At 55.9% G+C, this 16,288-nt stretch overlaps 2 protein-coding genes across 2 annotated transcripts in view; one reads left to right on the top strand and one right to left on the bottom strand.

Annotated features, from left to right (window-relative positions):
- The first annotated feature begins 331 nt into the window (after positions 1-331).
- Positions 332-3,718, top strand: TUFM (Tu translation elongation factor, mitochondrial). Its single transcript, XM_004705695.2, has 10 exons — positions 332-389; positions 488-682; positions 1,026-1,192; positions 1,488-1,592; positions 1,679-1,843; positions 1,964-2,096; positions 2,188-2,292; positions 2,377-2,528; positions 2,626-2,745; positions 3,374-3,718. Exons 1-10 carry the CDS (start codon positions 347-349, stop codon positions 3,545-3,547), a joined length of 1,359 nt encoding a protein of 452 aa, XP_004705752.1. The 5' UTR covers positions 332-346; the 3' UTR covers positions 3,548-3,718.
- Positions 3,719-5,687: 1,969 nt separating this feature from the next.
- The window catches only part of ATXN2L (ataxin 2 like), a 12,546-nt gene continuing 1,945 nt past the window's right edge, over positions 5,688-16,288 (bottom strand). The window contains exons 2-25 of the mRNA XM_045284920.1: positions 15,962-16,210; positions 15,433-15,469; positions 15,058-15,114; positions 14,900-14,971; positions 14,401-14,551; positions 13,861-13,985; positions 12,668-12,759; positions 12,021-12,221; positions 11,383-11,558; positions 11,122-11,232; positions 10,294-10,488; positions 10,124-10,195; positions 9,776-9,846; positions 9,327-9,622; positions 9,179-9,248; positions 8,661-8,807; positions 8,476-8,548; positions 8,190-8,377; positions 7,737-7,866; positions 7,534-7,655; positions 7,197-7,409; positions 6,800-6,989; positions 6,450-6,486; positions 5,688-6,196 (exon numbers count right to left, since the gene is read on the bottom strand). Coding sequence (XP_045140855.1) covers positions 6,455-6,486; positions 6,800-6,989; positions 7,197-7,409; positions 7,534-7,655; positions 7,737-7,866; positions 8,190-8,377; positions 8,476-8,548; positions 8,661-8,807; positions 9,179-9,248; positions 9,327-9,622; positions 9,776-9,846; positions 10,124-10,195; positions 10,294-10,488; positions 11,122-11,232; positions 11,383-11,558; positions 12,021-12,221; positions 12,668-12,759; positions 13,861-13,985; positions 14,401-14,551; positions 14,900-14,971; positions 15,058-15,114; positions 15,433-15,469; positions 15,962-16,210 — 3,070 coding nt within the window. The 3' untranslated portion in view covers positions 5,688-6,196; positions 6,450-6,454. The remainder of the gene's footprint in view (positions 6,197-6,449; positions 6,487-6,799; positions 6,990-7,196; positions 7,410-7,533; positions 7,656-7,736; positions 7,867-8,189; positions 8,378-8,475; positions 8,549-8,660; positions 8,808-9,178; positions 9,249-9,326; positions 9,623-9,775; positions 9,847-10,123; positions 10,196-10,293; positions 10,489-11,121; positions 11,233-11,382; positions 11,559-12,020; positions 12,222-12,667; positions 12,760-13,860; positions 13,986-14,400; positions 14,552-14,899; positions 14,972-15,057; positions 15,115-15,432; positions 15,470-15,961; positions 16,211-16,288) is intronic.

Raw genomic sequence — 16,288 nt, 5'->3', positions numbered from 1 at the left:
CCCCGGCCCAAGCAGGCGCCCGGGAGCCCCCGGGGCGCCGGGGCATCCTGGGACGATCTCCCCGCGGCGCCACCTTAGATCCGGGTGCAGTTCCGCTGCCCGCGGGGCCAGGGCGCCAGTGGGGGAAAGTGCCGGCCGGCCCGGGCCACCAGCACTTTCTCCCCAGTCCTCCGCCTCGCGCCCGGAAGTCGGCCGAAACGGCCATGGAAACCGGTGGCTAGAGGCGCCCAGGGTTGCCCTCTTGGTCCTCACTTCCGGCGGAAGTGGCTTCCAGCCCGACGTGCCCTTCCCCTGCTGCACGCGCAGGCTGCCGGTCCGCGGTCCCCGGGGCGCCTGCACCACCGTAATGGCGGCCGCGACCCTGCTGCGCGCGACGCCCCGCTTCTGCGGTGAGGGGCGCGGAGGGCGGTGGCGTGCGGACACGCAGAGTGCGCCTGGGTGGCCGGGTTCCGGCCCGCACCCTGACCCCAAGCGTCTGTCCCTGCAGGTCTCGGCGCCAAGCCGACCCCACGACTGCAGGGTCTGCTGCGGCCGCCCAAGGCCCGGACGCTGCCGCCCTGGTGCCGCGGTTTGGCCGTGGAGGCGAAGAAGACCTATGTACGCGACAAGCCCCACGTGAACGTGGGTACCATCGGCCATGTGGATCACGGCAAAACCACGCTGACAGCGGCCATCACCAAGAGTAAGCGGGCATGGGGTGGGGGCAGGTCCTGGAGCTCGGGATGTGGGGCGCTGACTGGCTGCTGGATGGGTGTGGCCTTGGGGACCAGAACCTGGGCAGGAGGAAGATGTCGATTTGCCCAAAACATCAACTACCTATGATGCGTGGATTGGGAGGACCCTGAGTGGCCTTCGAGGTCCCTGACTCTTCCCGACCCAAAGTTAGCGCTGCGAGAGGTTAGCTGTTAGAGGGGCAGGCGCTCTGGAGTTTTTAGCCTCCCGGCTGTGTTTAGGTGGGAGAGGCGCAGGGGTGTGGCCAAAGTTACACGGAACTTTAGCCTAGGGGTGTGTTCTTTGCCCTCCAGTTTTAGCGGAGGGCGGCGGAGCCCAGTTTAAGAAATATGAAGAGATCGACAATGCCCCGGAAGAGCGAGCCCGGGGCATCACGATCAATGCGGCGCATGTGGAGTACAGCACCGCCTCCCGCCACTACGCCCACACAGACTGCCCAGGCCATGCCGATTATGTGAAGGTGAGGCTCTCAGGACCTTCTGGGAGAGGACCAGGGGCTGCCTTTTGCCGGGACAAATGCTGGGTGTGCGGGGGTGTGGGGTAGATGTGGGTGTGTGTGTGTTAAGGTGCTGGAGATTAACTGAATGTAGGAATTTGAGCTGATGCATTTTGTGCCCTGGACCACTTCAGTGGGCGGTGCCAGGGAAGGCAGATGGGAGTCTAGGTTCTCACTCACTGTGCTGAGGGCCAGGTAGATAAAGAACCGAGGGGGCCCTTGAACTAGGCTGAGTGTGCCCTCTCCTTCCCCAACCCAGAATATGATCACGGGTGCTGCTCCCCTGGATGGCTGCATCCTGGTGGTGGCAGCCAATGACGGCCCCATGCCCCAGACCCGAGAGCACTTACTCCTGGCCAAACAGGTATTCCGAGCCTGGGAGGGGTGGAAAGGGAGAGGGGGGCGTCAGGCCACTCCGGATACCATCCCTCGGTATGTCCTCACGGCCAGATTGGGGTGGAGCACATCGTCGTGTACGTGAACAAGGCGGACGCGGTGCAAGACTCCGAGATGGTGGAGCTGGTGGAGCTGGAAATCCGGGAACTGCTCACGGAGTTTGGCTACAAAGGAGAGGAGATCCCAGTGATCATAGGCTCTGCCCTCTGTGCCCTCGAGGTGAGGGGAGGGGGAGGCAGATGGGCATGCAGAGCTCTGCTCTGAGGCCACGGAAGGGCTGGCGCTTGATAAGTAAACAGAACAGAATGGGAATTTTCAGAGTCCTGTCTTCCCCCACAGCAACGGGACCCCGAGCTGGGCCTGAAGTCAGTGCAGAAGCTGCTGGACGCTGTGGACACCCACATCCCGGTGCCCACTCGGGACCTGGAGAAGCCTTTCCTGTTGCCCGTCGAATCCATTTACTCTATCCCGGGTGAGGAGCGGACCGTGCTTGTTGGCACCCCCTGCTCCCCATGGTAGCCCAGCCCAGCCCAGGGCTGCTCATGTCCTCTGCTCCTTCCCAGGCCGGGGCACGGTGGTGACAGGTACACTGGAGCAGGGCATCTTGAAGAAGGGCGATGAGTGTGAGTTCCTGGGACACAGCAAGAACATCCGCACTGTGGTGACAGGTACAGGAAGCCTTGGGCCCCAGGGACTTCATCCAGGGTGACCTTTCACCTTTCTGAGCCTCCCTTCTCTCCCCTCCCCACAAGGCATTGAGATGTTCCATAAGAGCCTGGACAGGGCAGAGGCGGGTGACAACCTTGGGGCTCTGGTCCGAGGCTTGAAACGCGAGGACCTGAGGCGGGGCCTGGTCATGGCCAAGCCAGGTTCCGTCCAGCCCCACCAGAAGGTGGAGGCCCAGGTGAGGGCTCCGGGTGATGGTGGGCAGGGCCAAGGCTGACTCCTTTGTAGCAACAGTGTCTCCAGCTCTCCTTGTGGTCCCCCCCCACCCCTTCCAGGTTTACATTCTCAGCAAGGAAGAAGGGGGTCGTCACAAGCCTTTCGTGTCCCACTTCATGCCTGTCATGTTCTCCCTGACTTGGGACATGGCCTGCCGTATCCTCTTGCCCCCCGGGAAGGTACGTGGGTACAGGGAAGCATGAAGGAGTCATAATGAGCATTCCCCAGGTCTCACGTGACAACGGTGTGTGACGATTTCCTTGGGTCAGCCAGGGACTAGCTGGTGATGTAGGTGAAACTAGTAGGTGGGAGGTTCTCCTCTGGTGGACAAGAGTCTTAGTACATCAGAAATGGGTTAAAAGCAATTCTCTTCCAAATGATTTCATAGGGTGTTGGGTGCCATCTAGTCGGTCGGTTCCAACCCATAGTGCACAACAGAAGGAAGCACCACCTGGGCTGGGCCATATTCACACTGTTGGCCCACCTGGTCGAGGGTCTTCCTCCTTTCCACTGCCCCTCTATGTTCATGACCAAGCAGGCTGCCCTCTCCCAGGGTAGGCTGGTTTTTCCACCTTTCAGAGCAGTAGAGGAAGGCTCGGAGAAAACCTGCAGGGCCCCGTGCCCACCTGTCCCATTCTCCCTCTCTGGCCTTTGCATGTTGCTGAATCTGCCTGATAGCTGGGCCCAAATGGTCCCTAGATACAATCGGCGCCCGGAGAGGTCCTTCTAGGAGTGTTTTCTCAGTAGCCAGCAGGTGAGGTGCACAAGGTCACACATGCGACAGAATCCCTTTTTGTCTCCTTCCAGGAGCTTGCCATGCCAGGGGAGGACTTGAAGCTCACCCTGATTCTGAGGCAGCCAATGATCCTAGAAAAGGGTCAGCGGTTCACCCTGCGAGACGGGAACCGGACCATTGGCACTGGCCTGGTCACTGACACCCAGGCCTTAACGGAGGAGGACAAGAACATCAAGTGGAGTTGAGTCTATGGCCCTCTGCTCAGAGATCTGCTTCAGCGTTGCCCTGGCCAGTGTCCCCTTCTGCCCCTGCAGCCAGCCCTTGGCAACCCAGGAGAAGAGCTTGACTGACTTCCCCTGTTCCCAAGGAATGGCCACCCAGTACGAGCAGGCCAATAAACTGTTCTGTGAATAGAAGCCTAGCCTGTGCGTTGTGTCCTTCCTGTAAACGAGAATTCCAAGGAGCCAGGGATGCTGTCATTGTGATCGAGTATGTGGGTGGGAGAGGCTAGCGCTCACAATGTCAATGCTCAACTTTTGGTTGGCGGATTGAATCCATGAGTTACTTCTCAGGGAGATGTGGCAGCTTCCGGAAAGATTAGCCCTGGAAGCCCCCGACAGTTAGTGTGTAGGTCGCCTTGAACCAGGGTCATCTTGGCAGCGGTGGGTGCAGTGTTTACTCATGGAGAAAAGCCAGAAGAGAAAGTTAGCCCAGCAAACGGGATCATCTAGTAACACATTCCAGGATAAGGATGGAAGCTCGGGAACGAACCTGAGCCAGTTTGGGTTAGGTCAGCTCAGTTGCCAAACCCATTTCCTCCTCCAGTTGTTCGCCAGTTAATTTCAAGCTGCCCCCTACAATTCTCCGGCTGGGGAATGACTCTCCCAGAACATCAGCTCTCATCACTGCGGCCAGTTCCAGTGGTGCCTACGGCTGGTTACCCGATGGTCACTCACTGCTGCGCCCTGACTCCGGTGCAACATTTCAACATTTACTGGGATTTAAAAGGAAGCGGCTGTTCCATCAAATGTGCAGGGAGTGAGGTGCTGGCAGACAAAGCATGCGAAATGACCAGGACAGATTCCAAATAGCCGATGCATGAGTACCCTTTTCAAGTGTTGTTGGCCATGCCCAGAATCATCCACAGACCAGAGGCGGGTGGCGTGGAGCCAGTTTGAGGTCATTTGATTTGCAACTGCAGGGAAAGAATTTGACATGAACATGTAAGAACTTTGCACAAAGGCTTGTTCTCAGCAGGGTGAGTTTGCTTTCACGGGTGTCCAGGGGAAAGTGGGTCTCATCAAGGATAGGACAAGGTACACAACACACACACCCCCCCACGGTGACTCCGACTTCGGAATGTTACCTAAATGCAATTCTTAGGGGTCTGGAGAACTCGGGAACACTGGCCAATGTTCTCTCCTGATCTCAGTCTGCACTTCAGACACCCTAAGCCCCCCGCCAAAATCTTCCACCTAGGAACCCCGACTAATCCTGCCAGGTTTTAGGAGCCACATCGCTGTCTTCACTTCTCATTTTGTTGAGACCCTTCTGTCCCCTTCTACTCCCCCCACTTGTCAAGTCTCCAACACTCACACCCCGAAACAAGGTCTTCGATCTTGAACCTTTCTGCCCTGGTCTCAGCCGCTTTCTCCAACTTTGTTCTCAAATGAAATACAACACCCCCCCCAAAAAAAAAAAAAACACCTTCACTGCCGGCATCAAGTCCAATGCCCAGTGACCTTGCCCTGGTGGCTGGCTTTCCAAGGTCGTCCCATCTGTAATGGGAGCAGAAAGCCTCATCTGCAGAGCAGCGGGTTTTGAACCAGACTTTGAGATTAACAGCCCAATGCACAGCTCACATCTTTCCAAAACTTACCCCTCACAACCCTAAGGGCAAGACTACATTTTGTAAAAGCAGCAACACAATCCCAATGCCTCCTTAACGACGTGGTGCTGGCCCCCACCCCACCTCCGGCTTCTCTCCTGTCTCCCTCACTAACAACTCCATCTCGAGGGCTCACCTATACCCAAGACCCAGTGCAGGTCAGTCAGCTAAAAGCAGAGGCACTTCACGAAGAGGCAGAACTCATGAGGGACTTAAAGACAGGCCCACCTTGGTAGACACATTCCATGCACTCTGAGCGATCTGGTCATCCAGAACCTCACACCACCTACAGTGACGACCATCTGGGATCCAGATGCCATTTCCACATGGAAGGAGAGGGTCAAGACCAGCACTCAAAGCATTGCCAATACCATAGAGAGCCTCACTCCGCTCTGCCTGGCCTTCCAGAACCCTGGCCCCCAGCCTCTAGGTCATCCCCTTGGTGGACTGAGGGCTGTGGTGCTGCCCTGCTCTCCACAGAGAAGATGACAGGCAGGTTAAGTTAGTTTAAAATTTTATTTTTTTATTATTTTTTTAAATATTTTTATGTAATAAAAAGTAAAAGTCCTTGTCCAACCATCCTGTGGGGCATCTGTCTGTCTTTCACGCAGGTCACTCGATAATGGGGGAAGAACAGGGGGCCCAAGTCTTGAGGTTATAAATAATAGAAAATAAAAGATCTTCTGTCTCCAGCAGGGGCGCGATGAGAGGATGGAAGGGCAAGATGGGGTGGGAACAGGCAAAGCCAGAGCAGGAACCCCACCCACCCAACTGGACCCTGCCCCTGCCCACTTTGAGGCCCCTCCCATTCAAGGTGCTTGCCAGGCGTTCCCCAGCTTCCCTGCGGGGAGAGGGGGAGGGGGTCAGGGGCTGGGACTGGTCCGAGCTGCTGGGGGAAGAGACATAGATCACTCTTCCCTCCTCATGGAGGTCTCAGGTCGCTGCCAGGACAATCTTCAGTTCCCCGGGGGGTGGAAGGGGAGCTGCTGGGAGGGATGAGATTGAACTGGTTGGAGGGGAGAAGAGAAGAGAGCAGGAGCATTAGAACCTGGCAGCATCCCTCCATCCAATGCCGTCCAGGGAGGGGTGGGGGTAGGGGTGGGACAGGGTGGGGAGGAGCGGCCTCCTCAGGGCATCTCAGGGGGGGCTGTCAGAAGCACAGATCAATCGCTGGTTCCCAGTGAGCCAGAGCCCTTCCTTGTGTGCCCAGCTCAGCCCCCCCCACCCCAGCCTGGCCCTGTCTGCTGCGCTGACCTTACCTCGGCTAAGTCAGGAGGCAGTCGGGGTCACTGAGAGCTGGGGAGGCAGTGGGGAGGGGGGCTGCTGGATCACAACTGAGCGAGGACGGAGGGAAGCAAAGGACAGAGCCAGGAGCAAGCCCCTGGCGGCGGCGGCTGTGGCTTCTGCCCACCCTACATGCTTCACAGACAGGTGCAGGTCGGCGGGCGCCCTGCCTCCAAGACCCCTCACTCCCCGCCCAGAACCCGTGCATCCTGCCCCACCTGCAGCCCCTCAGCTCTTCCATGCCAAATGCCCCCAGCTAACGAGAACTCACGAATCCTGTCATCGGCTCCTCCTGGAAATCCAGGCGCCTGGCCAGGCTGCTCACCTTGGGGGTGTCCGATGTAGGGGTAGGGTGAGGGTGTGGAAGCTGAGAGTGTAGGCACCCCACTCTGGGGCACCGCGCCTTGGGGGGGCCCCCCATGACTCTGGGGTGGGTGCAGCAGCATCACCTGGGGTGGGTGGGGAGCCCCAGGGTGAGGGGGCGGAGCTGCTGTGATTCCAGTTTGGACATGGGCCTGCAAAGAGAAAGGAACTGGAAAATATCGGAAGCTCAGAAACCTGGTGTGGGGAGGCAGGGGTGTGGGGAGGCAGGGGTGGGCACAACGGACAACCCCCTGCTCCCATGAAGCAAGATCCATCTGTGCAGAGTTTGTGGGGGAAGGAAGGACCTGGAATTCCCCCGCAAACCTGTAGACAACCCTCATCTCTCCGGTGGCTCTTACCTGGGTGACATGGGCCATGTTGGTGAAGCCGTGGGGCAGCTGCTGGTGGGCATGGATGGCATACACAGCGGCTGGCTGGGGGAAGCTGCTCTGAGGGGACTGGGCGGAAGGTCCCGGTGGCAGAGAAGGAGGCGTGCCTGTTAGGGCGCCTGGGTGGTACAGATTCTGCTGTGGCTGTCCACTGCCCAGGTGTGGAGCCTGTCCCGCCTGGTGCTGCCACGAGGAGAGAAGGGTGAGCACCAGCCAATCCTCAAGAACCCAGGCTGGCGACCCACTGACCCTCAACCCTCTAGCTTCCAGCCCGCCCCCCCCCCCCCCGCCCCCTCAGAGCAAGCACCTGGACGGGACTCGGGGCCGCGTGCTGGGACTGTGGTTGGCTCCCGGTAGGCGTGGTGGCCGGCTGTGGCTGGTGGGCGTGGAGCTGCGTGGCATGGTGTGGGTAGGACTGGTGGACAGTGGCTGCAGCAAACGAGGAGTCAGGGCCCGGCGCACCAGTGGGCTGAGGCCCACCCAGCGGTAAGGGATGGCCCGTGAGCTCACCGTAAAGGGCTTGGGGGGTGGGCTGCTCCGCAGAAGGGTACTGTGGGGTGGACGACGACACGATGGCCTGGGCATGGCTCCCAGACGTCAGCATGCGTGGGCTGCTTTGAAGCATGGGGGCAAACACTGGCTGTGAGACGGACAAGAGGACACCAGTTGGCACATCAGGAGCCTGTGGAGTTGTCCTGCCTGGTCACCCTGTGCACGGCACGGCCTGGGCTGCGGTACAGCCGCTGTGACCAGTCACCTAGCTCTGCCAACTGGATACTATTGTTGCTGCATCTTGAGGAGGAGGGAACTAAAGCTCAGATATTTAAGGACTGTTAGGGGTGCCAGCAGTGGCCCAGCTGGCCGACACCATGCACAACACTGCCTTTGTGTGTGTGTCATGTCGGGGCCGTCGGGGCCCTCGGGCCCCCCCCACACACACACACTGCCCTCCAAGGCCGTTACCTGGGAGGGGTAATGAGCCATGGGTTGCATCATGGCCGGCTGGCCTGGGAACTGCTGTGGGTTGTAGGGGATATAGGAAGAGTAGGGTGTGGCGGCCACCAGAGGTGGGCCGGCAGCAGCTGCGGCCTGCATCATCGGCGGGGCTGAGGCGGGCTGATGCTGGTCCGAGCGCTGGGGGGGCAGGGAGCCTGAGGGTTGGGGGATAGAAAATATCACAGAGCTTCAGCTTCATCTGCCAGGAGGCATGGGCAGCCTCCCCCCCCTGCGCCCCCCCGGACCCGCTCACCTTTGGCGCCCCGGTACTTGCCCTGCTGCCCAGGCACAGAGTTGGACACAGGATATGGATACATCTGAGGTGCCTGGAGAGAAGGGGTACCATGAGGCCAAGCGGCCTGCCCATAAGCCTGAGGCGGTCCCTAACCAGTCCCTCTCAGCCCCAACCCCCTACCCTGGGCCCAACCAGCCTCTCACCTGCACGGCTGGCCCCATGTGGATCTGAGGTATGTAGGAGATGTACTGGGGGCTATATAAGCCACTCTGGCCTGTGGTCAGCACCGGGATGGAAGGAGTTGAATGGGTTCGGGGGCCCGGGGAGGTTGGGGTACTGGTGGATTTATTCTGTGAGAAACAAAGAGGAATGTGGTTTTGACTTTTTAGAGCTCCTTTTGGGCAAGGGCAGGAGCCAGAGGACCATCGAGTCTATAAATGCTGGGACTCAAGCCCAGTGCATCTGCCCGAATGATGCCTGCACTCAGAACAGTTTCACACTGAACTACTTCCTGAACCAAACTGTTAGCCCAGAGAAAGCTGCCATTACCGGGCAGGCACACCAAGACCTCTGGCTACCCCAGAGATGGAGAAGTCTCTACTTCCCCCCAACTACTGCTATGCCACCCTGTTTTCCCACTGCCTCCTCTTACTGGCTGGTGAGTAACCCTAGCCCGCGCCCAAGTCGCCCTCGTAGAAACCAAAGCCTCGCCCTGTCTCACCACAGAGAGCAGAGGTTTTGCTGGGTTGAACTCCTTGGCATTAGGGTTCAGTGTCGACTTCTTTACTTGTCTGCAAGAGAGCAGAGAGTAAATGCCTCATGGCCTAGCCTTCTTCCCTCGGGGCACCCACCCACTCTCCAACACTCACTCAGCAACAGGGCCCTCGTCCTTGTCGTCACCCTTGATGAGGCCCACTGGGGGGCTGCCTGTCTGGCTCGAACAAGATGGTAGGGGATGCTCCGGTCCCTCGGGGCCTCCTGCAGGGGGCAGGGGTGGTTTCTCCTCTTTATCTGACACTGAGTCTATCTTGGAGGGGACTGGGGACCCCATGGGTTCTGAAGCCAAGAGGCCATCCATCTCCTTCTCCTTCCCCTTGGCCTCTTCTTTTATGATCCGGGAAGGAAAGGGATCCAGACTTGTCTCAGGGGAGCTACTGGACTGCAGCTGGAATGAGAAGAACACATCCAGTACCTGTTTCTGGTCCAGACATCAGCTCCTGCTGCCTTGCTCCTTACTCGAGCCTCATCTCGTTGGAATAACTAGTGAGTCCTCCCCTGTGCACATAAGCTCTCCACACCCCAAACTTCCAGCTCTCACCTTAAACTGGGCCCCAAACTTCCTCAGTTCTTCCAGTTGGAATCGTTTTTGTTCATTCTGCAGGCCAGGGACTACAAGAAAATGGGAAAAGGGAAATTAGCCATCTCCTCCTCAGAGATGGCTGACTGCACACTGCTACAGCCCAGAGCACCAAGCAATCAGGAGAAGAGGACTCTGTGGAATTGAAACAAAAACCCACCCAGCAAACAAGGATCAAAGGGGCCGGGAGTGTCTGCTTCTCAATTTAAATAACTTCACTAACTGAAACAAATAAACGGCCCCTCCCTTACCTCTGGCATTAGAGCTGGGTGAGTGGGTGGGAGACAAAACAAAAACAAAACAGCTTACCTTTCCCAGCTATCCGGGCCAGCTCCTGGGGCTCAAGATTTCTCCCAGGTTCCTTGGTCGGGAGTTCTTTCACTGAGCCGGGAGAGACAGACAGACAGACAGACCTGAAGGTTCTTCTATCCAGAACAACACTTCCTACTGCCCACAAGCCCCAGCCACCTAGTCCTTACCATCTGCTGGGGCCAGAGTGATCTTTGGAGAAGCTGGGGAAATGGAGCCCACTCCAGGATCCACCACCGATGATGTCACGGGGGCGGGAGCTGAAGAAGTTGGCACTGCCGAGCCAATGGGAGGCTCAGGACAGGAAGCTGAGACTGGAGCAGGGGTGGCAGATTTGGGAGAGCGAGGGGGGTACATCCGGCCCACTGGAAGAAAAGGGAGAGCTATACAATGGTTACTGTTCGTAACCACCGGATAAGCAATGGGTACAGGGTGCTAACTTCTGTTATGTACTCGTGTATAAACCAAGTTTTTCAGAACATCTTTAATGCAGTTTTTGTTGTAAAATTAGGTGCCTCGGCTGATATTCGGGACGGCTTATACTTGAGTACATACGGTAAGTTGCTACCACCACAAGTGAAAAGAGGAGGTCTGCGTACAAATATGGAATGGCAAGGCAGGTAACACACACGGCGGAAACAGCCTTCTGGGCACCCTGTCAGCTTAATGGAGCAGTTATGTCTCCATCCCAGTCAACAGGAGCGATGCAGCAAGGCAGGCTCAGTGTTGGCAAGAGCCTTGACATCTCAAAAAAGCATTCTGATTTTAAACTGTTGGCATTTAAGCCAACTTAAAACAAAAGACAGCTGCCAGACAGACAAACATGACCCCCAGTTGGGATTCCTACACTAGAGAAAAAGTCTTACCCAACCCCCACCACCCCAGCACATCATCACCAGTAATGTCTCCCTCCTGCCCAGCATTCACCAACTGGCATCTTCGCATCCTCTACAAATGTTTACCCACCTAGCTTTAACCCAACTTCAGTGACGCTTTACCTGCAGGAGGAGGTGGAACAGAAGCTTCTCCAGGAGGCCGACTGCTGGGTGAAGACAGAGTCTTGGCCCCTCTCAGAGGCCGCTGTGCCTTTGGGGACATTCGGGAAGGGCCTGTTTTTTCCCCCCCAAAAAAAGTTAGGATAAAAGAAACGATAAGCATATCACCACCATTGCGGCTAACCTAACTTTTCAATTCTACCTCCCCTGCCCATCTCCCAGTCCCTCCCCTTCAGCCTCCAACAAGCCTGCTCCACAACTCACCTCCATTGATTCCCCTCGCCTCAGAGCCTGGCCCAGGGCTGCTGTTGTCAAGATGGTGAGGACCACGAGGTGGCAAAGAGCTAAGGCCAGGCCGGCCACCCCGGGAACTGCTACATCGAACACCTCCCCGGGGACCTTCCCGGACTCGCTGGGGCAGAGGGATGTATTTGCCTTCCCTGGGGAGAGCATTCAATGAAGGCCAGCCAGGCAACCCGCAAAGCCATTCCCAGAGTTCTTATGAGGCCTACCCCACCACACAGTGTTCACTATCCCGCTTCTCCTAAGGGTCACGGCCTCTAGCCATCCTGTCTGGCCAGTGTCCCATTATTCTACCTATGACAAAGACAATGCCAGAGTAGTCCAGGACGCAGCTTTCCACGAGAACGAGAGCATTACCGAACTTTGAGTTCATTTTGTAAGGTGACAAAAAAGGACTACTCATGGGCGCAAAGGAAAAAAGAGAAACTACCTCTGCCAGAATCCCGAGGGACAACCCCACCCCCAAACCACAGCTGTCGCTGAACAGATGAGCTCCTCTCAGCTTCTAACACTAGACTCATCACACGACGTGAGCACAAACATAATGGGGACATGCTCCCATACGGCTGTGAGCAGTTGCTGGCTGTGCCCAGCGTTACCTAGATGCCAGGCTGGGGCTCTCCCGGCCCGGGCTCTGCCGCTGGACCGCACTGTGCTTCTCCTCCTCAGTGCGCCCATCATCGTTCTCCATGGCGATCCGCAGGCGGTACTGGGGGCTCGATTCAATCTCTCGGGCTAGCTGGGCGGCTCGGAGTTCCCGCTGGCGAAACTCTTCTGAGTTGTCCTTCTCTAAAGGCACCCTGAGAGAATCCACACAAGCCACCACCATCCCGTGACGATGCAGAGGGATACGAAGGGAAAGAGAAATGGTTCTTTTAGTCCTTGTCCTCCCAGCTCCCAGTTCAGGCACATAGTGAATAGGTGTCCCCCACTAGGGTGTTGCCCTGCACCAAGGTATACCCCCAAGCCTGAGAGATGTTTCCCAACAAACACAGATCTGGAGGTTTCACATGCCAAGGAAAAGTGGACGGACAAGGAAGGAGGGAATTCTACCCATTGGGTGACCTGGATTAGGAAGAGGTTAGCGAGAACCTTCGAAAGAGGAGTTCGCAAAGCAGACCCGGAGCGAGGGACGGCAACCTGGGCCCCCTGAAAAACTGAGACTGTTGCCTCAGCCTGTTACAGCCCCCTCGCCCCCGCCCCCCCAATGCAGACTGCATTGCCTGGGAAGTCCAGAGATACTCACGTGTAGGAGGAGAGACTGCTATCATAGGTGGTCTTTACACCATAGTTTTCTTCATTGAACTTGAACATCTCATTGGGGTCCCATCCATTGGACTGATCAGGAGAAAGGGGATTGGTGGGTTAAAACCCGGGTAGGAAAGCAACAGGAACGAGTCGTATCTTTCTACTCTCAACTGGAACATTTTACAAGGTGCAACCCGAGTAGAGAAAGAAATACGCTGACGTGACTCGGCATCACCGCCACCAAAGGATGCGTGGAATGGCAACAACTAGAAAAACTAGTAAAGTCCTCAGACAGAAATTCATTTCTAGCTTTTTACTCCAAGAGTTCTGGTCCACGTGGCCAGAAGGACACTGCAAGTTCAACACTGCATGCTTAACAACACAGGAATGACCGCAACTCCTGATCAGCCAGGGTCAAGCTCGGTGTGCACACATATGGACAGGCAGGCTTCATTTCACTGCACTGTTTAAGGCGAACGGAGACCGTGGCGACCCTGTGGAGCCAGCCCATGTACTGGTGCCAGTTTCCCAACAGCACGTGCTCTGGAAACATGTTAGCAATTCTCACGGTATTCCAGATGCTCTTGTAATGGGGCTGCATGCTCAAACACTACAGTGTGATGCACACCTAACTCTGACACACACAGGGAAAGGGTCCATGTGACCTGCTGCTTTACTGCAGTGGTCAGGGGCAGGACCACCGACTGTGTCGCCATTAGCTTGCACATACGTGAACAAGAGCGCCACATGGCCTCAAAAAGCCATACACTAATGAGATTTACCCATCAGGGTAAAAACTTCAAAGACGGGTAATGAGAAATAAATTATGTGCAACTTAAATGTTACAAAGGCACTCTCAAAAGTGTGCACATACGAGATGTTGAAGTATGAAACTTCAGCCAGAGAAATACCAAGCTCATCAAAATAGCGGCTTTTACAATGGACAGAGGCACTCACCCTCACCAACTTGTTTGAAAAGGTGATTTAAAACAAATATTAATATCTGTGACCACACAGTGGGAACACGTCCTTTGGAGAGCTTCCTGTCACACTCAAACAGGCAACATAGAGGGTTTTCCTCTCCCTTCCCAGAGAAGGACCCCATTGCCCACAATCCACACTCTGGCAGCAGGGTCCCCACGCCCTGGGTAACGGGAGGGATGACGACGACACACAGTCACCCAACTGTACCATGTCAGACTCCAGGTCGTAGTCATCGCTGTTGCTGTCGCCCCCCTCCCAGCGCTGCAGCACCTTCTCTTTATGCTCTCCGTTCACCTTGGAGCTCATGGCGATGGCAGAGTCAGTGAATTTGTCTGTAGGGCAGGTCCGACAATCAGGAGAGCATGTGACCCTTCAGATCCTCCCACTACTTCAAGTAGCTCAGGAGCAAAGGGAAAAAGCTTAAGAAAACCCAGCTCTAAACTCTCTTTTGGGCTGTGTGCTGGGGTTGGGGGAGGCATCGTGAAAGAACTCATCTTAATAGTTCAAAATGAACAAGGAGCTGCTGAAGACTAAGAAGGGAAGATGGGAAGAACCACAACATAGCTCAGAACTCACCTCATTCTGTCTTAGAAATCAAGACACACCTTCAAGAAGAAAAACCCAACACTAGCCATCTCCCTCAGAAACAAAAAAAAGCAGTGACGAAAGCACAAAGCTGAAGGCCATTCCCTCTCCCACACACTAGCCCCGGAACACAGAATGGGGGGTCACAGTCCAGAACAATACCTTTAGTAGCATAATTGAAGTCAACATTTCGAAAATGGACTAGCATGACATCACTTGGCTTAAACACCATGGTGTCCACGATGTCTTCCCGCCGAGGGCCACCTGCTGGCTCAGATGCTTTCCGGTGCACGGCATCGACTGCTAGTTCAAACTACAAGAGCCCCAGTCCCCAAGGCCCACGGGTCAGTGTGGAGATAAGCGGAAGCAAAAATAAGATCTTTTCCTCACTTGCCTCAATACTCTCACATATGCCGCTTTCTCAACACTAGCCACGCCACTTCATGAAACCCTCACATTTACATGTTAGAAACGTATGCATTTAGTACTAAAATCACCCACATTTGTCTAGATCATGTCTTCTGCTGCTCGTGGTGTTACCCTGCCACAGTCCACAGAAATGGGAAGCTGTCCAGTGCCATCAATTCATCCCCTCAATAAGTCTACCTCATTCTCATCCCTCCATGCAACTCTCCAAAGAAGCCCATTTGCGCAGACTGACCTTGGAGCTCAGCGTCTTGAAGATGCCTTCATAGGTGGTGCCGTTTTTCACCTTGACATCACAAGTAGAGCCCTGCACGATATTAAGAAGAGCAGCACGGCTACAGCAAACTAGGGCAAGACGTTCTCACACAGGCAGGGGCTTAGCTACCCACTTACCACAACTGCTGTAAGGAAATGCAACATTCTGGAATTGTTGTAGACACCTTCAAAAACCTGTTTGTGACAGGGCAGAGAAATAAGAAATGGCCTGTCAACACCTGATTTTCCTTTTAAATGCCTAGCCTCCACTCACCCTTGCCTTGTGCCTACAGGATCTTCTGTTGCTCTCAGCCCATGTGCTACCCTAACACACAGCCAGTGATAAGGCTTTCAGGTCTTGGAGGGGGGAAGGGGAGAGGAGGCCAAAGCTTTCTACTCCGGTTAGCAGATAAGTTTCAGAAACCCAAGGGGCAGTCTTAGAGGGTCCCTGAGTCGGCACCGACTCAGTGGCAGTGAGTTTGATTGGTTGGTATCTTAGGGGGAGGCACTCACCGGTGACTGTGGGGGTCCCTTTCCTGTGCTCTGTCCCCTATAAAGGAAAGAATCCAGAAACAAGTCATTTTAATCTGTGTAGTTCTCCCCTTCACACCATTCAGTTCAAAGGGCCTGGCATCCTAGCACCCACACCAAGATACGGTGTCAAGTCTGGCCATGGCACGTATAACAAGATGCTCACACTCTCACCTTCGAGGAAAAGAGGAGCAGGCATCAAGAGGCAGTAAATACACTGCCTCCAAATGCCAGCAAAATAAAGACTGCAGTCAACAATAGTTGTCATTGTTCTAAAGGACCATCACAAGCCCCTCACTCCCTCCATAGGGCAGAGAGGTGTATGCTTCCAAATGACCGATGCTCCAGCATCTTGTGCCCCATAACCCATCCCAGAGGCAAAGACAGAAACTCAAGGCGCCCAGATGTGGAAATTCCACCTCAGCACATCACCTCCCCAATAGCAAAAGACCATCATTTCGGGCAGCCTCGTCCCCTAGCCCCTGGCAGGGGACCCCCTCAGCCTCATTACCCATTCAGAGTTACCGACTCTGCCTGGTCCCCAATCGCCCCGTAACCCTGCTCCTGGATGGCTGATGTAACCAGTGATCCAGGGGGCCGTTGGCGGGGCCAGGGGACAGCGCAGCCGCAGCAGCCAGCCACCAGGAGGGAGGCCTCGCCCGGTCTGCGCCTGCGCACTGAAGCCCAGGGGCCTCTCCGAAATGCCACCTCCCGCGACCGGGACCCACTGCGCCTGCGTGTCCCACCACCCTCAATTCCACTAAAATGGGAGAAGAGATGGCCAGAACCCGAGCGGGCCCCCGTCCAGTGGCCCTCCACACACACACACACACACACA

This window comes from Echinops telfairi, unplaced genomic scaffold (genome assembly GCF_000313985.2).
Source record: "Echinops telfairi isolate 266 unplaced genomic scaffold, ASM31398v2 ScPeMD7_5;HRSCAF=22, whole genome shotgun sequence".
In the NCBI taxonomy this organism is placed as follows: domain Eukaryota; kingdom Metazoa; phylum Chordata; class Mammalia; order Afrosoricida; family Tenrecidae; genus Echinops; species Echinops telfairi.
The sequence above is the reverse complement of the archived record's forward strand: the minus strand, read 5'-3'. Positions and strand labels throughout refer to the sequence as shown.

Bases quoted from the DNA above. Each gene is read 5' to 3' on its own strand.
- TUFM (XM_004705695.2), top strand. From the start codon at position 347: ATGGCGGCCGCGACCCTGCTGCGCGCGACGCCCCGCTTCTGCG. The intron at 2,293-2,376 runs GTACAGGAAGCC...CCTCCCCACAAG, and splicing joins CATCCGCACTGTGGTGACAG to GCATTGAGATGTTCCATAAG. The intron at 2,746-3,373 runs GTACGTGGGTAC...GTCTCCTTCCAG, and splicing joins TCCTCTTGCCCCCCGGGAAG to GAGCTTGCCATGCCAGGGGA.